The 27,622-nt window shown below is 39.0% G+C and overlaps 1 protein-coding gene across 9 annotated transcripts in view; it reads left to right on the top strand.

The window, feature by feature from the left end:
* Positions 1-20,750, top strand: part of LOC308060547 (uncharacterized protein) — a 30,257-nt gene extending 9,507 nt beyond the window's left edge. The window contains exons 2-7 of one of the 9 annotated variants that reach the window (XR_013926773.1): positions 223-423; positions 9,539-9,664; positions 10,305-10,395; positions 14,164-14,310; positions 16,018-16,252; positions 17,134-20,750. Coding sequence is in view for 6 of the 9 variants with exons in the window: in XM_080379426.1 (XP_080235552.1) it covers positions 371-423; positions 9,539-9,664; positions 10,305-10,395; positions 14,164-14,310; positions 16,018-16,146 (546 nt within the window). In the remaining 3 variants the exon portion in view is untranslated. Of the gene's footprint in view, positions 1-222; positions 8,259-9,538; positions 9,665-10,304; positions 10,396-12,508; positions 12,637-13,220 lie in introns of all 9 variants that reach the window. The other 8 variants (XR_013926774.1, XR_013926775.1, XM_080379426.1 and 5 more) reach the window with 8 other exon arrangements.
* The last annotated feature ends 6,872 nt before the right edge of the window (positions 20,751-27,622 follow it).

The following is a 27,622-nucleotide window of genomic DNA, read 5'->3' as shown; positions in this document are numbered from 1 at the left end:
ATTAAATTCCAATCAATACTTTGTTTTATCTGAGTTTGTTACAACTTTTGTTTCACAGCTTTATAGAAGGGTCTGTGTTGCTGCAAGCATACCAAGATCTTTACTGCCATCCTCATGCGTGCTGTTCTCTTCCAGCATAATGTCTTCTTAGATTATTTTGATAGTAACTTTTAAAAGATGGAGTTGAGAAGTGAAACATTTTTTCTCTCTCAAATCTTGTAGCAAGAGGTTGATGGAGGATTCAAGATTCAGGGCTCTCCAGAAGATCACTGTTACAGCTTCAAGAGGAAGACCTGTGACTTAGAATACAACCTGTCAAGCAAGCAGTCTTCAAAATGTTTTGACATTCACCTGGTGAAAACAGAAGTTAATGAAAAGAACTGCGAAGCACATCAGAATATCACAGAAAGCATCCACGCGTAGGTATGCCAACCATTGCTTTATTCACCTTTGCCCTGAATGCTGGGAATTTCTTTTCATCATATTCTAGAGCTATAGACAGGGAAAACCTGAAAATCACAGTATTTTTTGTCTTGTCTTGAGTGTAACTGTATTTTTAAAGATGTGTCCTAAATCTGCAGTAATTTTATACTCCCAAGTCAGGTGCCCTCACTCTTTCTTTAAATACCTTCTCCAAGTTCCCTTCTTTCAGCTGTTTTCCCACTTCGGTGTTTATTCTGGTGTTCTTTATCTCTCTCCCTTAATAGGCTGCAATCTTCTAGGACTTCCTGAAGACTAGTCTTCAGTTTGTTTTGCCTGTTACTCAGCTCTCAGTATTCAGGAAAAACTATACAGAGGAGACTCCATGTCACTTTAAATCCCTAGAGAGGCATGCTGAGAAAGCTGACGGGTTGTTCTTAATTTGCCCTGGATACCCAGCTTCATCAGCAACCCATCAGAAATGGTGGGATTGGTGTGGAATTAAGGCAGTGTGAATCGAGAATCAAAATCGTATCAGAAGTTGTTAATTTGTTTAATTAAAATCTGCATCTTCTCATTTGTTGCTATTAATTCTCTGAGTTAGTAACAAACTCAGCTGTGTCTTGCAAATCTGAAGAAGCCAATGAAAATGTTAGGTATGGCCTAGAATAGCTCTTTTTCTCTTAACTGTAAAATGAGATCTGAGTGGACTCATTCAGCACTGGGGTTTTGGTGATGCTTTTCCATTACATGAACTCACAGCCAAAACACTGTATTAAGCTGTTGAGAAAAGAAAACCAAAACCACGAGACACGATGTATCTATTTTTGGCTTCACTTTATCTTAATTCTTCCCTTCAATCCTAACTTAGATCACCTTTCTTGTCTGTGGGTGCATGCTCCTGGCTTTACAAGTTTACAAAACAGAAAGTACATTACTGAGCACAAACCTGCTCTGTTTTCTGCCTGCCTGGTCCCCTTTAGATCCCCTTTATCTCCTCTTTTGCATCTCAATGAAATGGGTTTGGCCATTGCTTGTCTTATCCTTCAGCATACTCAAAGCATGCGTGAAGGAATGTTATTTTATTTTCTCGTTGCAAACCTAAAATTGTCAGATAGCAGTGGTAATGCACCAGCTATCCTCTAGGCTTGTTAGAAATTAATTTAGTATGACTTGTGCAGAAAGAAATACTTAGCAGTGTAGTGGTTATAATGCAGACGTTACTTTGTTGTAGCTTATCACTGGTTGCTTTCCAGTATGTTTTGATTCAACTAGTTTCCAAGCTTGACGGGTTTATTCTATTTAGCTTCATCACACCAGTATCTATAAGGAAAATGTAAGCTAAGGCAAAGATGCAATTGAATCCATCAACAGCAGATCCCGTTCCTTCTACCTTGAATGCCTAGGCAACGATTTCCAGAAAATTGGCATCACTCAGTTCCACTGGTCTGCTCTTGATGAGGACCTTATCTGAGGGAAAGTAACAAAGATCAGAAGATGTAGGAGCTGCAGACAAAAGGCTGTGGTTTAAGTACTCTGAAAGGTTATAGTGAAAAAATCCTGTTGCACTTATTGAGTCTGAAAATAGTCTTGAGACTGAAAAAACATAGACAATTTACCAATGGTGTGAAGTGAGATGTTTCTAGTCAGACAGCCAGCACGCTGCTTACCACGTGAGGATAAAGTTTACAATGTATTTTCATTTTATTAATAGAAGAACTGAAGAATGATTAGAAAATCAGCTTGGTAGGTTTGAGGATGACTAAATTTTGCCTTTCTTATTAATTTTTACATTCCTTTGTCTCCATGTGACACTTAATATAAGTATGTATATATTTTTTTTGTTTGCAACTATACACATCTATTGGGTTGTAAGCTAAATGTCATATTAGAGACCGTACTAGAGACTTTGACCTCTGTCTTTGAACATGATCAGAGTTAACTAGGTCAGGTGAAGAAAATACCATATTTTAGTGTGTACTTACGAAGGGCCTGTCTCTGCAGTTTTACAAAGAATTTGTAGATAGGGCAGCTGTTTTAAGAACAGTTTGTGTATTAGGTAGCTTTCATGTGTGCTTCTAATGTCATTATGAAATCATGGTGTTTGGGGTTGGTGTTCATGGGTCAGAAAGAGTTACTTGTTTACTTGTAAGACTGCTGGTAGGTTTGTAAATAAAGGAAAAGGAACAGGTGTTTAACAAAGGCTTTCTCTCTTTCTGTTTACCTAGAATGATCAATTCCAAGTTTTTCCTCAGAAATGCTACGTAGCAGGAAGAAAAGGGGAATGTTTACAACAGGGATGAGGAAATTCAGGTGCAGGTTCGGCAGGGTCAGGCTCTGTGAGTTCAGCAGCAAAGTGCTGTTTATTTTATTTTAATTGGCACAAAGCCAAGCGGAACATGGTATGCTAAGAAAACTTGGAATATCTCACCTGTCTGTAAAAACCAATGAGGTTTTTTTCCTTTTGAGAGCAGCTGTTTGCTTTTTTTCCCCCCACCCCTTGCTCTCCCTCGCCCCAAAATAGGTTCAAAAAAATATGTGTGCTTCATCTTAACAACACCCCACCAGTTTATTACAGGAGTCCTCCCTATGACCCTAAGAAGGGATGCCGCTTTCAGTGCTGCAGGAGCAAAGAAAGATCCTCCAAAGCTGTAGCTGGTCTGATGTAGAAGAATGATGTCTTGATATAAAATCTGACCATATGCGTGGTCTGCAGCTTGGGAGTTGAAAACTAAGGATTTTCTGTGCCACCTCAGCGTACTGCCACCGTTCACCCTCTCTTACCCCAGCTTGTCTCAGTATTTCAAGGAAAGACAGAACACCTCTCTCTCAAGTATATCTACTCTCAAATATAACTTGTCTCAAATATTTCTAATATATGTCTATGTACACAAATACATCAGTACCTGAAAGGAGTCAATTCCATATATGAGGGGAGGAGCAGGCTCTCTCCTGTGCTCTGCAGACGAATGCCAGAAGTGTGAGATTTGTTTATATCTGTTGTCTTAGCACAGGGCTATGAGTGCTGTTAAGCAGGTTGATACAAATCCGGTTAGTGCCCAGTCCATGACATACAAGCAGGAGGATTCATAAATTTACGGATTAATTAGCCAGCAGAGGCCACATGGAGGATCCAGTCCTACGTATCTACAAACAAGTAAGTCAGTACTGTATATGACTTGCTTGTAAGCCCCTCACCCCATAAAAACCTTGTGTAAGTTAATGTAAGATGCAAACATATGAAGCAGCATAAGGGGGGAGGGAACTAATTAAAATAATTCTAGGCGAGGTTTCTAGAGTATTCCATCCGTTGCTGAGAATTCCAATTAAAACTACATATCTAGTGAAGAACTTCTGATATCAGACTCTTATTTGTACCTGACAGTTGGATGGTTTCCTTTTTAAAAGGAGGAAAATATTAATTAGAAAGAAATGTCTTTTATAAATTCTACAGTTTTCTTTCAGAATGAAAACTGTGATGAAAAATACGTGCCTGCAGCTTAGTTATCGTAGATTCATAGAATACTTGTGATTGGAAGGGACCTTTAAAGGCCATCTAGTCCAACCCCTCCGCAATGAGCAGGGACATCTTCAACTCAATCAGGTTGCTCAGAGCCCCATCCAAACTGACCTTGAACGTTCCCAGGGATGGGGCATCTGCCACCTCTCTGGGCAACCTCTGCCAGTGTTTCACCACCCTCATTGTAAAAAATTTCTTCCTTGTACCTAGTCTGAATCTACTGGCTTTTAGTTCAAAACCATTACCCCTTGTCCTATCGCAACAGGCTCTGCTAAAAGCCTGTCCCCATCTTTCTTATAAGCCCCCTTTAAGTATCGAAAGGCTGCAGTAAGGTCTCCCTGGAGCCTTCTCTTCTCCAGGCTGAACAGCCACGACTCTCCTAGCATGTCTTCACAGGAGAGGTGTTCCAGCCCTCTGATAATTTTTGTGGCCCTACTCTGGACCTGCTCCAACAGGTCCATGTCTTTCCTGTGCTGGGGACTCCAGAACTGGACGCAGTGCTCCAGGTGGGGTCTCACCAGCGTGGAGTAGAGGGGTAGAATCACCTCCCTCTGCCTGCTGGCCACGCTTCTTTTGATTCAGCCCAGGGTATGGTCGGCCTTCTGGGCTGTGAGCGCACATTGCTGGCTCATGTCCAGCTTTTTGTCCACCAAGTTGTCTTTAAATATGATGTAACTCCATAAGCAATCTAATGAATAGACCATACAGTTGTTTAAGTCGGTCCTATGCCTGAACAATATGGACTTGGTCCACTGGAGAACATGCACTCGTGTGACCATTCTTACCCTAAATGTTCTCACGCTCGATTACTGTTTTCTAATGGGAACATTGTTATTTTTCCAACAAAACAATTGTCAGTATGTGTTTCAGATCAACAAGTAAGGTTCCAAAAGAAAAAAAATAATCAATTTATTTCAATAATAATAATAAAAAATATTTCAATATTACTCTCACATCTCAGGGATGTGAGAGTTATGATTTGATTTATTGTACCACTGGTGATTAATTCTATGATGCTCTGATTCTAAGTTACAGCTTAAAGCTCTGATCTCAGTTATAATCATTACTCAGCTGGTGTATTTCTGTATACTTTAAGAAAAACGTAGCAACCTGCATGTTGTTTTGTTTCGTGGTGGTTACCTTTACCAGTAGTTGCTGTTCTCTCTGGAGTGTGCATTACCCACCAGAGGGAGCTGAAGCCAAAACCTGTCCGATTTTCATAGAATCATAGATCATTTAAGTTGGAAAAGACCAGTAAGATCATTGGGTCCAACCATTAACCTAACACTACTAGTCCAGCACTAAACCATGTCGCTAAGCGCCACTTCTACAGGTCTTTTAAATACATTCAGGGATGCTGACTCAACTGCTTCCCTGGGCAGCCCGTTCCAATGCTTAATGACCCTTCCAGGGAATAAATTTTTCCTAATAACCAATCTAAACCTCCTCTGGCGCAACGTGAGTTGGCCTTTCAATTCTGTGGGGTTTCCCTGGTGAAAGTCCACTCTTACATTTCACAGGGCTTTGGATTTGGGCATCTATCCTCAGGTTAACTTGGGAGCAGATGGGAACCAGGCAGGAAATCAGTGCTAAAATACGACCTTATTACTTCGGTGTCAAAGCAAGCAAAGCAAAGCCCTGTGATGTACATATTGTTCTTTGGGGTTTATGTATGCTGTTCTTTATAACATGAATAAGGACACCAAAGTTGTATAAAAGAGAAATAACTTTGAGAGTAAAAGAATTATGCCTGAGAAAAATTAGGCCAGGTAGAAGCAAGGGTGAATAGGTTATCTGTGCCTTGAAAAGGAAATCTCTCAAAATTCCTGACTACAAACAGGCTGGAGGTTATTTCTGCCATATTATTAAACTGACATTTTGTTTATCAGTAAATAAATTGGCTGAAAAAGGATAGAAGGTGTAGCTCATGCGTATTATGTGTGTTGATTTTGTTCAGCACAGGAATACATGTCAAGTGTCTAAAATATTTATTTTGACTGAGAATTTTGGAACTAAATGTTTAAGTGTTTTCAAACTTACATATCTTAATTTTTCCTTAAAAATCACAGTACTCTGACATACTCGTTTATCCCAATTCATGATGATATACTGAAGAATGTTCTGACTTTTTTTACTCAGACAATTTTTAATCCAGCTGAAGTGCTGTGGTTTCTTAAATGTATATTGATAGAAGCTCGTTAAAATTCAAGCCATTTTTTAAATTTATCAAGGTATATTTTCATTATTACATGTAAAAACTCCAGGCCTCTAAAATGATTTAAAATTGACTCTTAGTGCTATGGTGGACAGGTTAGAAGCCTGAAAAGTCCCATGAAAAGCAATTTAAAAAAAAAATCTTGAGAATGTTGATATAGCTGATTTATTTATCAATAAACATGAAGGATTAACACACACAACTCCTTGCCTTGGGTGTGCCAATACTGACATGGGCAATGAACAGGGAACTCTTTGTTGGTTTTGGTTTTTTTGTTATGGTAATCAGTTAGTCAAGGTGAGAGGAGTTTTCTTGTTCTTGTTCTTGGTTTTCTTGCTGCTTATTAAATTGTAAGATCGATTTGTATTTCATTATTAGTAAAAATCTTCATTTGACCTAGAAGGCCTTCTGGACAAATGAGCTTCTTCCCACGTGTTTCCTTCTGTACTTGGAATAAGTCATCCACAGAAAAATAAGTAGATGTTGAGACATGGAGATTAACAGCTGAAAGGTGGCAAGAAATACCTTTCTGAGTGATAGTGGACCATATGAACATAAACAATGTTTAGGAATAGGTAGAGTTGACGTCTTTGTACTACAAAAGGCAGGGAAGCTCACACAGTTAATTATAGCTGAGCAATCATATACAAAGCTGGTCCTTATTCCCTCTAAGCTGCTTGCTACTTGCTTGAGGCATTTGTAATTTTCAGTGCTGTGGCATCCTTTGACTTCTGCAATACCATTATTCTATTGGTCATTAAGAATTAAGGCCGATGGGAGACACTCAAACTTCCCTAGGTAGTAGTCAAATTTGCTTTCTATGCCCCAACTGTGGGGAAACAGCCTGTTAGACCTCCTATGGGATTTTTTTTCAAATTCAAAACCTTGTAATACAAAAATGACAACAGTCACATCAAATAACCTCAATTTCAGCTCAGATTTCTGTTGACAGTATTTTGTCATGTCCTTCAAGGGAAGGTGCAAGACAGTTTGTATCACATTGCTGTCTAATGGACTTTGCTTTATGGCTTCCTCAGTTAGAAGTTGCCTTATATAGGTGGAACATGAGATTTTAATAGTTTTTTTTAATGTCTGGATCCTATCTAACTTACAAAGGGCTCATTATCCATATTCCAGCATTTCAGAGAGGACAACTTTTTTATTTATTTTGCTGTCAATTTAGTTAAATAATGGCATAACTTGTCAGAATTTTTAATAGGCATTTTCCAACATTTCAATGAAAATTAATCTGTCAAATGTAGTAAATAAAAAGAGAAATGTAACAACTTCAAAATGATTAGCAAAAGGCTCATGAATTTGTAAACCGAAACAAACCTTAAATTATTCAGTTTACAATTATACCTTCTCAGCAGTGGCTGTTGGATAAATTACAGTGCTCTATGACACTTTGAATGCATATGCTAGGATTTTCTTAATTAAAGAAAATAGAGGGGGAGAAAACCTTACAACTTTTTTGGAAGAGGAGATACATTACAATTTCTTTCAGATGCAGTTAACTAGCTATAAAATGACGCTTCACTTCTCTTTTTTAGTTTTCTTGAATTACTTTTTACACTCCTCATAATTATTTTTGACAGCTTTTTAGTTCTGTCTCTGCACTTCATTCCTGATGTCATTTCAATCTTTGTTTCAGTTGTCTCTGTTGTTTGTGTTTATTTTTCTGACTTGCTTTGTGTGGGGGTAACACTTTCATTTTCCCCTGTTTTCACATTTGATTTCCCTTCCCTCAAAATTTTATTGCCTCATACTTCGTGCTGAAGTCAGGAAAGGGAAAGGAACGTATGCCAGCTGCATACTCAGGAAGTCTTACTTAGCTCTATGTCTGAACCTACGCTTATTTTTATTATTTCAGGGTTTTGATTATGCCAGTTGCTGCATGAAATACACATTTCTTCAGCAGATACTCCTTTACACAGGGATTGCTCCAAACTTACATCAAGAATTTCAGTGAAAGATTATATTCTATGTGCTTATAGAGTAATAAGAAGTATTTTTCACCAGTGAGAATTTAGGGTTAAAAAATTCCTCTTGATAACTCAACTGAATGTCAGCCTTCCATCATTACATTTTTGTGAAGATCAGGTCTGTTAATAATTTCTTTATATTTACTCCATTGTTATATATTTGATGTATTGTCATTATATGATGCAAATCCAAATGTTATAAGGGATTAATCCTAAGGGTTCATTTTGCAGGCATGAATTCCCTCATCCTTTCAACAACCTGCTATAACTTCTACTAACAAACTGCTGCTCAAGTACTTCTTTCAAACATAAGTTGAAGGGCATTCTTTCCTGGTTTGATAACACCAGTCCAGCATGCAGCTTTACGCAATGTTTGTTGAGGTTGTCATACTGGAATTTCTGAGAAGATTTATGCCAGTGAAATGCAGGAGTGTTCTCCCAGTTGGTGTCTTACTCCCAGTATCAGCTGGGAGTTCGTTATCCATCTTTGCTCTGTGTAAATATTGCAGCCATGTAAAAAAATGATAGGTTTTCTAAGGGTGACTAGTCCCCTTCTATAGCATGTAATGGTAGGGAAGGATAGTCATCATTACTTAATATGTTTGACAGGATTTGAATGGTAAGGCTTAGGAGAAGTCCAGTGTCTGGCACTCACATTAATTTGATTTTCAAATGGCACTGGCAATATCCTGTATCAAAACCAGAAATAGTTTCTAAAGGCAAATCCAGCTGCAAGGAGTTGAGACAAGTGTTAGAAAGAAAACTGATGAAAGAAGAAGGAAGCAATAGGCCGTACATAAAATAGATGATAAAGTGCATCATCCAAAGTCAGTCCCCTATTTTATCACTGGTATGTCTGAAGGGTTTAAAAGCTAGATTTGCAGATGGTAATGACATTGGGAGCACAACAAATCATAATGTATGCTGCATATAGATTCAGCGTAGTCTCAGATCTGAAAATATTCCAAAAGAAGAAAAATCAAATCACATTAGAAGTCCCAACGACTGTATGGGACAATCTCTTATAGCATTAAAATGTGCAGTTAACTTGCATATTTGACAATCTGATAGCCTTTTTATTCCCAAACTGTCACTGCCAGAGCACCAGGATTGCCCTTCCAATCCTTCCACTCCCAGTTGTGTCATAGTTGGTATAAAAAGTCTGAACTGGGCTGCATCGGAGCATCTGGGCTTTATTCTGTACCTTGCTCATCTACTTGATTCTGACAGTATAGACCTGATGTTGTTACATACCTCTTGCACCGGGATGTGCATATACATCTGGTAATGATTCAGTCTTCCTTGTACATGCACTTATTCTTCAGGTTTTATTCAGTAGTATGACAGAATAAGGCTGCAGGTATGTTTTCGCTTTTAATTGACTCTTCTTTTGTACAGGAATAGAAAAGAAGCCATGGTGTTCAGTGCTAGCAAAGATGTGGTTGTTAAGCTGATATGCCGAGACTCTGTGTCTGCTGTTCAGGGCGAAGCTGTAACTAACAACTACTTCCTTGTGATCTTTAGGTAATGAATGTTTAGGAATTATGTTCTTGCTTCTCCCGAAAAGGAAGTTGTGCCCAATTTTTTAAAATAAGTGGGTGGCCTGTGAGGTCTTTAAGAGCATCTTTTGGAGTTTTTGAAAATCATGCTGGCAGCCTTCCAGCAACTTTAGCTGCCAAATTCCTCCTAAAAATCTGGGGGCTTACCCCTACCTTTCTCACTTAGCTGTGTTCCATCTGAAGGCAGAACGTTTCAGCACTCTCATGCCTCCGTTAAACCTTCCAGATTCTGGTACCCGCATCCTATCATGCCTGGCAGCTAATCCAAGAGCAGCTTCTGTGTTATTCCGTTACTTTCGAAAGGGTCAGCAGGGCTGTCCTTGCTTTACACTGAGGTGATTTTAACCCTAAAATATTCTTGAGAGAGCACATTTTCTTTTCAGATAGCGTTACAGTTTTAAAAAAATTGCACTTTTATAAGTGCCTGTAGTGGCCTATAGAAACCTCTTGCTACGAACAGGCTGTTCCTTGCAGCAGGCTATTATGCAAGCAGAAATTTTTAATGTTAGCACCTTTGCCTACTCTCATGCTTTTCAGGGTTGCAGCAATTACTTTATTTGCACCTGCTTCATTAATCATCTGGGCTATCATCTTGTGTCATTCAGCTGTATTCCAGATATGAATACCACTGAGATAATACTCTGGAATGCAAAGACCACAAGCTTGTGGCAAAGTTACCTTCAGTTTGTCTTGGAGGTGAGTGGTTTTTACTTTTTCTATTATTTAAGTTCCTACTGTTTCACGTGAACATCTGTAACAGGATTGCAATGACAAATGGCGTGCCATGTAACGGTTAAAAAAACGAATACCAAGTGACCTGAGTGCTCTGAAATCAACAATGTGACAAAGGAGACGGGCTTAAGTGATGAACAAGTGTATCCACTCTTGTGAGAATACAAAAGATCTAAACCAAATTTCATATGAATTTTGTGGAACTTTAAGAACATTTAACCTCTGGAACTTAATTTATGATTACTCCTTATCACTAAAATGTACTCTCTAATCCTAAAAATCTCCACATTCTGGAAACCAAAGATAAGATTCTTAGTGCTGAATTCAAGCTTCTGTTGCTATCTCAATACTTTATCGGTAAACTGAATACTACTATCAAAGATCTATAATTGCATATACATTTTATATCTTCTTGTAAATAATACGAGATTCAAACATGTATTTGATGGCATTAAAGTCAAACAATGGCTTGTTCTAAAAAATGTCCCAAGTCCTTAAATCCTGTGCATCTTAGCTCAGGAAAAGAAACATTCCTTCTGAACACAGTTGTGTTAAAACAGTTGCGGAGAGAAAATTCTGCTAATTTCTACATTCTTTGTAAGCCAGATCACATCAGGTTTCATACATAGTGGTCAGAACCCTGTATTTCACTTAGAAAGTGAAATGTTCACCAATGCAGACATTCGTGTACCTGATCTTTGTGTACTTACCAAATAGGTGGACAGCAAAATTCAGGTAGAACATTTCAAGCAACCTCATAAGATAGTCCTGGTAGAACAACCACAGACACGTGTTAATTGCAGAATATTCTATTCCTGTGCTGGAAATGCTTTTTTTCCTTTCTTTTGTGGTTTGTTTTTTTGTTTTTTTGTTTTTTTTCCAATTTAACCTTAAATATATAGGTGGTTGTCCTGAACTTCTTTGTTTAGCCTTTTGTGGTAGAGGGAACTACCTTCAAATGTGGAACTTGGCTGCACAGATCTATGACTGGTTTTTGACTGTTACTACAAACAAGGGAAAAAACCCAAATGGAATTTGAGACATTGTAGCTACAAAGAATTGTTACAGGCCATTTCAAAATACAGGGGTGTTTGATGTTTAAACCTTCCCTTTCTTTCAGATTAGGGCAGGTAGCAGAAAGACAACATGACAGGCACAAAGTTGCATTTGAAAATATGACTGAAACCTTTAAAAAGTGGTTATGCCAAAAAGAACAGACAAAATATACTAATTTCTGTAATTAGTGCCTGAATTGCCTTGCCTGTTTCTGAAGTAGTTTACACATTGCAAAGGTTCAGAACTAACGTAAACGAACACAATGTTGAGCACTGCTGCCATCACCCAGTTAAAACCAAGTTGAACTTAAAGAGTTAGCCAAAGGACTCATCCTTGCAACACCTTGATATGGAGACTTTTTTAGAATGTCTCAGGCAAACTGTAGCAAAAAAACCTGAAGAAAAAGAATTGGTTTTAATGACAAAAGCTCAGAACTCCAGAAGTGAACTCCTGATTCCCACTGGTTTCAGTGAGGCCAGGATTTCAGCCATACATTGCAACTGGGTACATCTATATCTCTGCTGGGGAACTGGAGATCAGTGTCCATGGGATTGTTCCGAAGATTCATAAACCAAGCCACTTCAAACTTTAAAACATAAGAGGGACAACAATGTAGGCAGAATAACTGCTAGACATAGATGGATGCGTGTTTGGGGTTTTTTTTGTCTTGGAGATAACATTGTATGCAGGAATGTCAGTGCTGGAGCGATTACAGCATGGAACATAGTAAAATCAAAATGCCATGTTGTTAGAATGGAAAAAGGACTTGTGGAAAACACTGAAATGATACAAAATTATTTGTCTTTATAATTGGGATTGGCCTCTCTTCCAGATTCTCTTGACACTCATTTTTCAGTTACTAAATGCAAATTTATTCAGAAAGTATATTTGGGGTGTATGCATGCTCATGGATTTTTTTAACATTTCTGTAAAACCTAATTAAACAAGACATTTACTTAGATAATTAATTGCACAAAGCAGGCAAGCTGGTGGGTTTTTTATATATCTATATTTTTACCAGACTCTGTTAACTTACAACCTTTGGAAAAAGTATGTGAAGAAACAGTCAGGTCTTTACACTGTTCCTTGCCAAAGTAAAGAGTACAGGATCCATAAGGAAAGGCTACTGCTTGGCCTCCCTGAGAATGGGTAAGTGTCTCTGGCCCTGACTGCATCATCCACAGATTTTTACATATAGAACAAATCATACGTTCATGCTCTGTACAACTAACTGCTAAATACTTTTAAATAGAGTGATTGTTCAACCATCTTAAATTTCTAATTTTCTTGAGTCACAATAGTCGTTAGCATAAAGGGCATTCTCTTAAAACCCATCAGATACTCACGGAGGTGTCTCTAAATAAAGTTAAAATCTGAAAATAAGCAATTCTTTACAGTATATTGTGTATCTGAGTGGAAACTTTAAGTCCGGTTCAGCTCAGCTGTACTTATTAGTTTCAAAGCTACTGTGGGACCCAAACTGTGAGATAAGGCTTCCTTTTCCAGAAATGAAGGAAGACAAAAGTCATCAATTTCTGGGCATAAAACCCTCTAACCATAATGAAAACTTCACTGGAGCAGAAAGATGCAACTCGTTCTTCCCTGTGCCTGTTGGACTGAGTTGGTTTTCCCTAGCATTTGTGAGATCTGTGAGAAATGTTTGGATAAGATCTTTTGGTGCTGTTCCCAGAACATGGTTCATGTGATATCAAAGAATTCTGATGTTTTGCCAGGGACCTCTTTGTCACTGGGAATTTAGAGCCTGCATTTGTAAAGGGTTGGCTGAGCTGAAATACAAAGAAAACTCCTGAGCAACCTATTCTGGCAGGCCATCTTCTGTCAAAGGCCACCAGGGACCTGTACCAAAGACTTCACCCGAAAGGAGAATGAGCAAGGGAGCAACAGGTGACAACTTTGACTTCTGTAGTGCTGCAAAGCTGGAGCTGAAACAGTGGTTGTGCAGGCCATGGATTTGCGCTGAAATACAAATTATTGGAATAAATAAATGAGGTCATTGTCACCTTCCTTAAAGCCAGAGCGTCCTTGTCTTCAAGTGGGGAGATCAAAAAGACGCAGATGAGACTGATGTACAATTATTACATTCCTTCAGCTGCAAGAATTAGTGACTGTAGCTGCCTCAGAAGTGGGAAGGAGGAACTGTGACTATGCTCACTTAAATGCTATTGAAGTAGCATTACTATCTCTCTAGACATCAGTCTAAACCAGTGGTTTCCAGTCTTTTTTTCCACCTGTAACCCCTAAGTTTTGTCCACTGGCCAGGCAGTTCTGGGTGAATGGAAGGTAAGCACGCTGACAGTTTTCTTCACTACTTCCCATTCACCTCTTAAAGTCTGGAGTTGCAGACAGCCTGTTTTGTCTTCTGAGTAAGTGCAAGGAATTTACCTTGAACCCACCATTGCATATAATAAATAACTGTATTTATACAGTAGTTATTTAAGGTGCAGTCTATCACCACCTGCTTACAATATACAAAAGATGAGAAGGAAGCAGGTTTTCCAGAAGCCTTAGAACTGTAGTGACCACCCATTAGGTAAATCGTGCATCCTTCCTGCTGAGGAGTTTTGCTTTGTAATTGTGAATTATGAATTGTGAACAAATGAATGTAATCAAAAGGTTGGAGCAGGTGACAAATATTAACGTTTAATATTTTTTCAGAACTTTGGACTCCATGGGAAAGGTGCAAGGAAGCTAAGACGGAGAAGGAGACTGGAGAAGAAGGTGAAACAAGAAATAGAAAAAAAGGAACTTACTAGTGAAAAACATAATGCCATTGCTCAGTACTTGCTTAGTGGAGATGAAAAGGTGAGAAACAACATCTTAATGTATCATGTTTATACAGTTTCTCTCAAATCTTAAAATATTGTTCTGCTTACTGATGGATATGTTATGTAATGACTGTTAGAATGCCAAGAAGCTATTTTGTTCTACTTTGTATTCCTTTTTTTGAAATTATGTCACTTATTTCCATCAAGTTTTCACTCCATAGTTTCCATTATGATCTGGTACCAGGAAGGTCTCAAATAGGTAAGTGTTCTAGGATCATAATCATAATTAAATCCACCTTTTGATTGCTTAATTTACACTGATGATTTATTTTTTTTTAATCAACAATTTTTTCTTCCTAAAGACCAAATCTTAAATTGTAGTAAGAATTCTACAGTTTCATTGTGTTGTAACTAGAATTCATTTTTTCACAAGTTTGCAAAGTCTATTAATAATCTTTGCTATTTACTGTCATCTGCATGTATAAAGTATCGCTGGTGGGCTGTGTTTGGCTTTACTATGAACAGTTTCCCATCTGACTTACTGTAGATAGACTCAGCCTTGTGTTCGTTTGACGTGATTTACCTTGATCTTCTCAGTCATCACTGCATCAGATCAACAGACAGATCAGCTGGAGAAGTTATTACAAGTGCATATATGTACATGTACAATAATTTATATGTCCATATGGAAGGACCTATGCCTAGAGGTCCATTTGGGTTTTATAGTTCATTGACCAACAAAAATGCCACTTAGCTACTTATATACATAAATACGCTAAAACTGAGAAAAACATACATATTTTTAACTAGATGTAAATGAGACAAAAAAGTGCTGACACATATCTGCACAAAAGTTCTTGAGCTTGTGACTGACTTGCCAGATGATCTCCTGCTCCCTAGGTCACAGCGTGTTCACGTCACACGCACCATCTCCCTGAGATCAGTTTGCAAGCCCTGTGCCAGCTCAGTCATCTTGAAGCCAGCGCATCCATAATCTTTCTATACACTTCTGCCTTGACCTACATTGGCCACTATCTGCTGCTTCCCAGCGACACTGAAGAAGAAAAAATTGACTATATCAAACTGTGGAATTTAGAAACCAGAAGGGCAGATATTTTTTTTTTTTTTGTAAGCTTAAATGCACTTTTCATGTTGAAAAGTGACTGCTAGATGTGGTATTTATAAAAATAACCAAGGGTTTGGATCGTGAATATTTGCATGAAAACTACTCAGAAATGATCAGCACCGTAAGGATTACTTACTGAATATGTTCTATAGTCGCTAAAAATTCATGTACTCATTTTGCCAGTCCCTTCCACTAAAAATTAACACTTACCAAAGAAAATACTGTGAAATATTCTAGCCTTTCTTCAATAGGTAGGAACCAAAGTATAGTATGAAGGTTTGCTGCTTAAAATACCTAAATATCTATCAAATTTTCTATAAGTGTGGAAAATATAAATTTTTTTAATGGATTAATTACATATGCAACAATTAGAAAGCAGAGCTGGAAGTCCATTTAGGAGATCAATTATTTCAACAGTACTGAAATTTATTATTATTGGGCCTGTCTTTCTACTGTAGTAGGATAGGCCCTTCATATATCCCAACATCCTTATTTTCACTTCCAGAAATCGGTGGTACTTCTGTACAACAGCTAGAATCCTGTCCCTGGGTAGCTGTGTTCTGCAGCCGTCACCTGAATCGCCAGGTATCATTAAAACCTTCCTCTCCCTGATCCTAGTCTCGATGCCCCGGGGGATTGCGCCATTCATCACATCCTATGCTTTTAAACGTGCCTGAGTTGTGGATCCGGATTTTGCTGGGAAGAGAACGGTCAGCTTTCCCCATGGACTTCGTGCATCTGTGGTAGCATAACCTTCAACTCAGTTCAGCTCACTTTTGCTGGGGGAACGCATGGAACATGCAACGAGTGTCCACCCCGCTGGCCACCGGCGATGCTCAGCGTGTGCCCTTAGGTAGGGTGGATCTGATGGCTCTGCTCTCCCTCCTGTCCTGCTGGCTGAGAGTAAATACTACATTCTTCAAACGATTTTCAGAAAGAACTTTCAGGGGAAAAGGTAGGAAGAAGGAAAAATCTCAGATTAAATTCTCCTGGAGCTTTGTCTGAGCCTCCAAGGATATGTCAGTGCCTTCCCACAGCTCAAGAACTGCTGATCCAATCCATTTCCCCTGCCCAAGGGCAGGATCAGTTATAATTAAACTGATGCTGACATGATTGTCTAGCCTGTCTTGTAGCATCTTCATCACCGGAGATCTTTACTTTCCGAAGTAATATATTCCAGGGCTTCACTGTCATTACGGTTGGACAGTTCTTTTTTCTGTTTTGTTTTCTCCCTAGTGTCTTATTTAAACCTTCAGTGCTCCATCTGAAGGACATTAATGATTGTCCTTTTCACTTAGACAGATTGTCCCTTTCCTCTTGGAAGCAAAAACTTTCGCATTACTGAGGACTACTGACTTCAGTCCTTTTGTTTCTAGGCTTTGTTCTATTTTTCATTAGAAGTCATTGTCTTCTACGCTTCTTCTCTACCTTGTAACTTATTTGAACTCCCTCCACCCTTAAGTGTGGTGTCCAAAACTGAATAGCATATAATAATTTAGCAGGTCTTAAACCAGCATCCCTATCTGTTCGTCTCACAAGGTGTGGGCTTTTTTTTGCAACGGCACAGAATTAGTGACACGATACTCTCTTCAAATCCTAGAGGGCGTTTATTGTCATTAATTATTGTACTAAAATAATCATTACAGTCCTGTTCATTAAGACTAATGTCAAATTAAAAGCAGAGGTGTTTATCTGACAAATACTTAAAATTACTATTTTTTTTTTACATTTTAGGTTTAAAAATTATGGAAAAATGAGCCGTATGTGTACTGCTTGGCAGTTACAGATGATGCCAGTAGAATCGGGTTTGGAGTCATGATGGAAAAATGGGTAAACTCCTGAATATGTTCCTCTTTTGTTATTACATGAATGTAATACTCCACAATCATGAAGTCCCTCTACCGAATCACTTAGAAAGGAAAAAAGGGGAAGCTGGCTAATGCTGATAAGGTAACCATGAAATGCAAAGAGTAAGTTAAGAGATTTTGTGCTTCTGCTGGTAAGTCAAGGATTTATAATGTTTGGCAAAATTACTTGGAGTTATATTTTCAAACAAAATGCCTCTTACATCATTTTTTTCCACCCACTTGCATCCTTTCACTAAGTATGCTAAAACTACGGTTGGTTATCTTTGCCAGGTTTTTGCTGCCTTAAGAAATAAGACAAATGACAGATAACCGATGGTTTAGAATGGCAGATATATTAGTTTCTGCTTACATGTTCTGACCTTCTTAACTGGAAATGAGCAGGAATGCTGAGCAGTCATTAGTAAAAGAGTTGCATGATTCGTTTGAGATTCGGCTTTCTCACGTGTCATCTTTATTAAGCAGCACTCTCTTGATATGGGACTCAGGTTTTAGGTATGACTATTTGTGAATGGCCCACTCTTTTCCCAGCTGCAGTAGATGATGACCATTCCACTCGAGTAGAATGTGTCACCAATCACAGTGACACAAACCACACAGGGAGACTCTAGGCTGAAGAAGGTACAATTCAGAAGCACAAGCATCAAACAAAATAAAGGGATCTAGGGAAAATTTAGTCACGAAGGCGGCCAGCCATCCCCAACCACCCAGTGAGATTCCAGTATAAGGTGACAGGATTCCAGTGTCTATGTAAGTATAAAAATAAGACTTAGAAGATTCTAAGGCTTGCACGGTAGTAATGAGAGATGACCAAGAGCAGCTCTGCTTGCCACTTATTTAGAGCTGTTCGAAGTCCAGTCAGCCTCTGTAGTTGTGCTGTGTCAGGGTTTTTCCAAGACTAACAGCATACGTGGTGATCTCTAACGGGTTTTATTTAAGGTTTAAACAGAGATCTGCTTGAACGGATACACTGACATAAAACTATGCCAAAGCTATTATACAGTCTGTTTTAATGGAGTTGTTTAGATCGGCACCATCTTCAACTGAAACTCATAATACCTCTGTTAAGTAGCGTATCTTCCTGCTGGCTCAAAAAGCATGGCAGAAATAGCAATACCACAGTTATTGCTTCAGTTACTTCCCATGGATCGTTAAGAACCCTGATCCAGCAGATCAGCCATAGTTTTGAGCCTTGAGTTAGATGACTGTAACTAGGGATACCTTAGATGCTTTCAACTGATGCACTTAAACCTTCAGTAGAAACTTGGGTATTATTTTGCTGAAAACACAAGCAGTATCTTACAGGAATGAGGTTAGTGCCACCTCATTAGTCAGCGTTTGCATGACTGGCTTTAGAGCAGGAGCTTGTACCCAGTGTCTCTCCTCAGTTTTGCTATGCAAGGCAAAAATAAACAGTTTCAACCTCATTATGTAGTCATGGCTTTTCCAATTTTTTTTTTAATAGAGGCAGCTTTTGAAGAGAGACAGAACCTGCTTTGTGCAGATTCCCTATTTTGCCAAACCCACAACTGAAAATTGCAGCTTGGTCTTATCAGTTATTCAGGCTGTTGAATATGAAGCATCTGCTGAAGAGAGTGTTTGCACAACACCTTTGGAGGAACGGGCAGAGAGGAAAGGCACAAGCTGTTAGAAAATAGTATCAGTGGCAAAATAAAAGGTGGTTGAAAGCACAGTCAGCCTGCAGACCTTTGCTTCAGCTACACAGAATTGAATGGAAGTATGTCATTTTTGTATTCATCAGATAATTCCATTTAAAAGCCACGCTTAATTTAGTGAGAAGGAAAACTAGGACTATAATCTGGGCATATTTTACATATCTTTATGTGCAGATTTAGTTCAGCCATAAGGCTCAGGAAGGAGCTTAACAAATGATCTGTTGTTTCGGCAAGCATACTAACATGATCTTAATTTAGTAACAACTTTTTCCCTAATGAGTTTTTTGAATAAACTTCTGTCTCAAAGACAGAATTCCTGTATTCCAAAATACCAGGATTGAATTGTTGGGGTTTTTTTAATGATTCATCCAGAGACAGAACAGATGCAGAAATGTTTCTGGTTACAGTCAGGATGTTCCTTCTGTGAGGGAGACTTGCATGATTGGAATTATTAAGGGAAGTTTTAAATGTCTCTCCACTTCATTTAATTCTCGTAAGTTTTAACAGCCTTTTACAGTAGGCAGTTACTGAAGCCGCAGTTCAGTTACTCTGGTGCACTCCACAAAGTCAAGCCTTTGAAATCCGTGGGTGCTTTCTTCTCTGCTGTTGTACCTCATGCCAGCAAGTACAGATGAGAAGTTATTAAATACAAGAGAGAGGCGTTAGGAAAAAAAATTTATTAAATACGAGACTTATGTCTGACCTGCTTCCCCCAAACCACTTCTCTCTCTGTGGCAAGAGTCACAAGCGTGTGGCAAAACATTCAGGATTTCTTTAAAGAAAAATTTAAATACTTAATATGTCATTTTTCAAGGAAGCATCACATTTTATCCTTTAGCACGTTTCAAAAGTGCATAGCATGTTTACAGAAAGACAAGTCTTGTGGCTTGTAAAGCTTCACCAGCTAATGCATTAAGTACAATCCCCACGGCATGCAGGGCCGGGCCAACTGCTGCACGGGCGTAAGAATGAACACACGCTCTGTTAACTTACCTAATCTGATTACCTGATCAGGTGAGGTAAGATCTGTTAACTTACCTCGTATCTGGGAGTGGGGAGGTATGTCTTCTGAAGTCGGGTTTAGAACAGCTCTGGTATGATAACCACAAATTTTATTGCAACATTCTTTACATAAAATCACCCAGAAGTAAACCTTTGTGGTTTACTACAAATAGCATGAGAGGGGAAAGACTCAAGACTATTCTCACCTTCTATTGCTGAATAAAATGTAATCATAACATGGATTAATTTGCCACTCCAGTGTATACTATCATTAGATTAGATTACTGCATTGAAAAATCATAACCAAAGTATGCATTTTTATTTAGAAAATGCTCAATGCTATGGTTCTGTATGATTTAAATTACTATCAACATTTCCAAGTTTTATAAAATTAATATGAAGAGTGCACTGATGCAAATTCCAGCGATCTGACACTCAGAAATCCAAGTAATTTACCGTTTTCTAAACATCTCTAAAACTCTCCTAAAAGCCATTTAATAGCGAGATTATCTTGTATCTCATGTTCCAGCTCTACTAGTTAACTCATACAACTCAGTATGTTCAACTAACAATTCAATTGCTTGTTAGCATGTCGGTATTACACCTTTGGGAAAAAAATATATTTAGTTTCTTTCTTCTAGAATTAACTATCTATATGTATTTGAGTATGTTTTTGTTATTTGTGCACAGGATAAAAGTTTGGGATCCATTTGAACACCAGCATACCATTACTCCAGGTTATGAAGGCGTACGTCACCCACGAACTCCAGCTGCTGGAGGAAAGGGCAAAAGCAGTCCTACTTGCAGGTCTGTAAAACCAATTATTATTCTGGTAATGCTTCTACAATTCTATTTCTCATCCTTCTCCAGTAATAGATGGCACATTACCATTAAACATTTACAAGGCAAAAATTCCAAGTAGGCACTCATGTAGGTATATAGTGGGCTGTAACTCTAGTATGGTTTTGATGTTATCTTAGTTTTATTTTTTATTTGAGGAAAGATAGGTACTTTTTCCTTTTAAATGGGATATTGAGAACTTAAACTTTGCTAACTGATGAGGTCAAAAGGAGCCCCAGAATAATTCTGTGGGTGTCCAGTAGCAGCCGACAGACTAGGGGGCATGCAGCCCCACCTTTGGCCATGCACTGGACAGCGGGATCAATGATCCCAGTTAGCAATCCCTCCCTGTCTTGGGCACCAGGCATGGGTAAAGCGCCCCTCAGGCAACAATTAAAGGCATTCTTCAAGGCCTGAAAAGCACATAGTCCAGAAAGGACAGGGTCAAAAATAGTCAAAGAGCAAGAAAGCAGAACTAAGGAAATAACAGTACCAGATAGCCTTCATGCAAATAGCTGAAATTTGTTTACCACAGGTTCCCTTTATTCTAGGCTTTCAGTCTTATATGCATTTCCACCACTCAAAATAATAACCAGCGAGAAAGCAGTATCTCCATACAAGCCTGAAAGGGACACACAGCTTTCATGCCACAAGTATGAATGCTGGGGCACCTGTGGGCAAATGAATTAATTGCAAAACCTCTATCCATCTCTCTCCTCTCTCCTTAAAATAAACAAACCAACCGATAGTGTTCCTCCACTGCCAGCAAATGCAGCTCCTGTGGTAACCTCACACAGTACCTGTCTGGGCTGCTGTCTCCCAGATGAACCCTGCTCTATTCCTCACTAGAAGGTTACAGTTGCAAGTAAATTGCAGTCTTTTTCCCCAAAAGCATGAAACAGATTTACGCACCTTGAAGTTGTCAGATTTTTAAATTCATACTGCATATAATTGCATAGCATCCAGTTTGCCTCCCACAAAAAAACCTCTGCCTCACTGAGACCGTGCAGGGGCAAAATGAAGTTTGGTGTGGTATCTATAAGCCTATCATTTCCTAGCCTGACTGGTGACCTAAATAAAACTTTCAGTATTAGGTTTTTCCAAGATGTAATTTATACTATGGCTGTCAGGAGTTAAGATAGCAGTTGCCATGGAGCTTTAATCTTTTTTTAGGCTTTAGTCAAAGGAAGCTGGAAATCTGTATGCTGGGTAGAACCCTGCTCAACAGAATTTTATTTAAATTGGGACAGGATTTTATCCTAATTTCTCTACTGAAAGTTATTCTCAAAGGTTCTAGAATTCTTTTTATTTTATTCTGTTTCTCAGCAGGAGATTAAAGTTTCCTTTTAGGCTTTTTAAATCACACTACATTCAACCACAGAAGCACCCAAGTTACTTCCCCTCCACTCCTCCAACTATAAACTGTAACTTTCTACTAGTCTTAGTAGAAACGTGCGCAGCTAATCACTGTAGTGAAACTCATTCACTAGTTTTTCCATTTTCAGTGGAGGTATTCCGTTAAGTATGCAGAAGCGAAACTTTGGGGAGGATTTTATTTTCTATGTGCCCACTAAGCACTAATCCCCCTACGCTGGAAAACAGGCCTTTGGAACAGGAGAAGTAATTACACTTTGAATCTGTGTGTATGCTACTTATAACCTACTTGACGTATATTTCAGGAAAAAAGCAGCATGCAACTCGTGAAGTGCATCCCCAAGTACAAAATTGGCCATGCTATAGCGAGTGATGTTCTGCTAGAACACAGCTGCAGCACAACAGAGATGCAGTCCAGTGTAATACTTGCTGTTAAAACATTGCTGACTTAAAATTGAAGTTGCCCTACCAGGTAAACCAAAGGAAAGCAGAAATAGCTGGGAAAAAAAATTGCAAAATTGTTCTAAAGGCTTATTTTGACAAACTGCCCTACCCCGACCAAAAATTAGAAAGGGTTCAGATGCAATATGAGCTTGATCGTAAGAGGTGACTTGGATTCGAAGGCAAATGACAGCTTCGTTTAATGAAAAATTTGGTAGAATTTTCACTAAATAGAACCGTTTACTGGCCAGCTGTAGTGGAAATCTATAATCCTAGAGCTGTTCCAAAGACTGCAGGGTAATCAGGAAATTGGCACAAGAGAGGATTTAAAACTATTTCAAATCTTTTGTGGCATGTATTATAAAAAAGGCATGATAATAGTAAAAAATAAACATCTTTTTCCTTCTAAGATGTCCAAGTCTGTGGGACTTGAACACTTGCACAGTAACATCTGGTTTTACCACTGACAGTCAAATATCTTGCCTAACTAGCACTGGACAGAAAAACGATTCTTGTGGGTTTGAGTGACAGCCCTGCTCATCTCGAGAGGCTGTCCAACTGTCCCTTCCACTGAAAAAACACTTCTTTGCAAGGTATCTGCTAGCAGCCAGGAAGAACCTAAAGAAAACTGTACTGTCTGAAAATTAAAGAAACAAGGAGCATCTCCAATCTCTTGAAGACAGCTATTCAGAGATGGAATTGTTCACTGTACAAAGCTACGCACCTGTGAATAGGATTCAGAAAGCCGTGACGGTCAAGGATTCTGCTTGAAGTAGCTCAAAAGAACTTTTGAGAAGTGAGGTGAATAAGCTAAGAAGTGCCTGGCTTCAAGAACAGATGCTTTACTTTGAATTGCAGGGAGATACCCGTCTCCCTTCAAGGTTTTCAGCCTTTCTTGAGTTAGGCTCCTATAGGAAACTTTCACAAAACAGCAAACGTTACTACTTCCCTAACCCCATCTGACTGGTCTAGCGCAGACCTTCCCAACACACATCTCGGTTGATTTGTCGGGTCTGTGGCATTCCACAGGTCAAACCACACTTGGCCTGCCTCAAGTCTCCTCTGCAGACAGCCAGGGTTGCTAGCCCTAACAAAGATAGATATGCTGCTTCTAAACTGTAGCCTTAACAAGTTGCTTTTCCTTTGCCCACAATACATTTCTTGGCTGAGACCGAGTAGACAGGCTGTCTTTCAGGACGAACACATCTGCCATTTGAGTTTAAAGCAGGCTTCAGCAACAGCCACCACAATAGCATTAGCTTTGAAATACGCAACAGAACAACTTCAGACATATTACCTGATGTGATAAAGTACCTTTGCGATTTGCAGGAGCTTTTATCACTGCTCTGTTAGATTCAGGTATATATGGGCGGGGGGAAAGTATTTAAAGCAAGTTGGGCTTTTATATGAAACCTGCACTACTTTTTCCAGTTTGAGGTGCCAATGTCAAAGACTTGCAGAGCTACAGGAGATGAGACCTCTTAGTAAAAGAAATATATGTGCAGATAAGAGGGAGAAAGAACTCTAAGCCCTTAACTTGCTGGTGTGGCAATCGCTGTGGTTTTGTCCCTTTAGACTGGCTGGGTTTTACAGGAGACTGAACAGGGTGCAGTTCAGCACAGCTGAGTAAAGAATAAAAACCCAGATTAAGACTTTTAAGAATCAGATCTGTTTGCAGTCAGAAATGGTAGAAGCCACAGAAGTGCCAAACTGCTAATTTTAAAGAATTAAATCAGACAAACTGTAGTAGTTTCCTTCAAGCTGAAGTTAGAGGCTTTTAAATGAAGGGGGGGGAAATATCTTCAGAGTTAAAAAATAATACCTTCTTTACAAAGGCCCACTTCAGTGTTAAAAGAACATCCAAAATGGAAAATCCTTAGATAAATTCAGGCAAGAATGGGGCATTTCACTTATTGTTCTGTACCAGTTTCAAGACTTGTCAGTACCACATTACCATTTCTGGATGTATAGATTAGTTAATGCTTGGCAGGGAAATACAGTTAAAACTAGCTTAAATACAGAGGTATTATCATTGAGCTTTTTAGCAATGAACAGGTATGAATGTACAACAGCATGCAGAAGACTACGCTAAAAGAATTTGTACCTATCATGGCCAGTAATTAACTGTATTTGGATTCACGCAGCTTACACAACAGAATAAAAAGTAACACACGGCAACTGGAGAAAGCCTGTATTAATCTTGTGTACTATTCCTGAGCTGGCAGAATTCCAGAGTCCAAAAGAAATGCATCAACTACTGGGAGGTAGCAAGATGGCTTTATCGTATACACAAATATTATTAAATTGCTCATTTTGCTTTCAAAACAGTACGGTTTCTATTAGGTGTATTTTTTGTTTTGCTTTAAAGGTTGGTTTGATTAAATGATTAATTTGTCAAGATTAATCAAAGTGGCCCACGGGACAATAATCAAAAACCACTCTTGATGTGATACCATTCCTTTTAAATAGTTTGTGGGGACCTTTTGCTACTGGTGAACTTGCATTACTTCAAAACTGAAATGCAAAAAGCAAGAACAAGTGCACCATATTTTCAGATGCTTCAAGAAAACAAAATGTAACCTATGCTGAATTAGGATGTTCCCAAGCAGTAAGCAAAGAAGCAGTTCCTGTGTAGCTACATGTACTTCTATCAACTTCCAAAGTGTTTATTGCCAGATATTTATGTTACTTAGACTTACTTCATGACAGCCAATATGCCAATATGTGTTTTGAAGGTGAACTGGTTTAACGGTGTTTACTTTTCATTTTTACCTCACTAGTGAGGTTCATCCTTTTAAGAAATGGAACTCAACATTAAGTAGCAATGTTAAGAGTTCTCTACTTACCTTTCTGATTTCATACTAATATCTTATGTGCGTCTTCACCAATTACCATTGATCTATGAAAATGGATGCAAAACCACAAAATCTGGGTTTGGTTAAAAAAAAAAGGTGGTGAAATGCTAAATACCAGATAACATCAGATCTTTTCTCATGTAAGCTTTTACAACAAATTAGCCAGGGTATTTAAAAGAGAGAATTTTAGAGGCACCCATGAATATTTGGGGCACACTGCTAACCTGCTTATGAACAATTATTTCTGCATTGAGCCATTTTATGTATTAGGCAAGCAAGTGCCATTTCCCCAGCAATATTTTCACTGAAAACCTTAGGAATTCATATTCCCTACCAGAAGAGACATTAGCATAAAAAAAAAAGCATCCCTGCATTAGAGATATTTATCTGGACCACTCAGAATATAAAATTTTCTTTCTATAACCACAACATATACGTCCTACTTTAGCAATTACTCCAGATGAACAATTATGTAAGGCTCCCAGCTCTCCCTCTGCCTTGGAAAAAAATACTCTTGATTTAGCCAGTAGAAACTCAAGCATACTTTTCAAGATAAATTAGTAATATTAACGGTTACAATTTCGCTTGTACTTTGTTCAGCAACTTTGGTGTTTAAGAGATGTTTGGTTTTAATACTAGGGAGCATTGCCATTTTAGGTAGATATCAGATGTTGATACAATCCCCAGCCCAAGGCTACCAACCAGTCTTTCCAAGAAGGAAATTTAAGAATCATTAAGCTGTAACAAACAGAATAAGGAGAAAAATACACAGAATACCGCTTATAACACTTGTCTCCAACATGTGAGCTGGCCTGGTTATTCTCCATCAGTAGCCATGATCCAGCCCCCTCAAGAAAGCAATTTTTGCAACCTCAGATTAGCTACTCGGCCTGAAAAGCAAGACAGGCCCTTGGCACAAGGTTCACCTTCTCTCCTACCCTGCTGATGGTCAGGGCCCTTACAGCAGTTTCCTGCACGAGCTGTTTACTTACTGCGGTCCAGGTCTCCCCAGTGGAGCTAGTCCACTTACACCTACAATTTTAGAGCAAAAATTCAAACCACTGGCTTTACGTTCGTCTGCCATATGTTAACTAGTATTACTTGCAAATGCTAAGTCCTGTTAAGGAATTGGATCATAACTGTGGGAACAGGCTCAGTATTTTACATCGCTTATAAGTGTGCATCGATTCATACCATCTGGCCCCAGAGCACCCAGGCTTTCTTTACGCCAAGTGCAGTGCATTCAGCCCTCCAGCCCCGGGCCATCACAGCCCTCTAGTGGGGATGGCAGGAGGGAATTTGGGTGGCATTCATCCATTGTGGCTTGCTTTTTGCTCATCTGCCTTCCGGGCTGCTCTCAACTCAGCACACCTGCTTTTCAATCAGGCTCGGCCAGAGATGGTGTCACCTTGGTGCTGTCAAGGGAGACCATAGCAGCAAAGAGCAGAGACCTGTGGGGACTTCTGAGCACCTGCAGCCCACCAAGAGGTAACCCCCCCCCCAGCGCTGCAGAGCTGCTCTGTCTGCCTTGCCAAGCCCACCAGGACACAGGCAGTCTCAAGGAAGAACATTATTGAGCAGGACCCCTAAGTGCAAGCTTTGGTACACCACTCCTCCATCAGCATCTCCCATTGCAAAGGAACAGGTACAGCTAGTTTCATCTTTTCCCCCCCCCCCCACCTCCTTTAAAGCGTGGGGGTGAGGAAGTTATACTTTTACTTACAACCCAAGTAATATTTAGATACTACTGGCTTACTCCAAGACAACGCTGTTACATAGCCAGTCAGAAACCAGCTGGGATTTATCTAATTGCTCTGTACCAGTCATGCTCATGTTTTGGGGATGTTTTGTCTATCAAAACTTTCACTGAAAGCTTTTGCTTTCAGGCTTTTTGAATAATTGCCCAAGTCCAAGAACTGTGCCTAAAGCCCAGTGTGGCCACACACATACACAAATACCACTTAAAGAAAAACAAAGTTTACATCCCAGAGAATACAAGTCACTTTTTGGCTCTCTAGAGATTGCTCATGATGAAGGCTCCATCACATTTGCAATTTCTGTTCCCTGAGATGGGATCCCTTGAGTGGAAGGGACATTGACTTCTACCACTTCAAGGCTCATATAGACAGTGGCAAAACATAAAACTATCAGGGAAATAGTTTTGGCATTA

The sequence above is a fragment of the Falco punctatus genome, assembly GCF_963210335.1.
Source record: "Falco punctatus genome assembly, chromosome: 1".
Lineage (NCBI taxonomy): Eukaryota > Metazoa > Chordata > Aves > Falconiformes > Falconidae > Falco > Falco punctatus.
The sequence above is the reverse complement of the archived record's forward strand: the minus strand, read 5'-3'. Positions and strand labels throughout refer to the sequence as shown.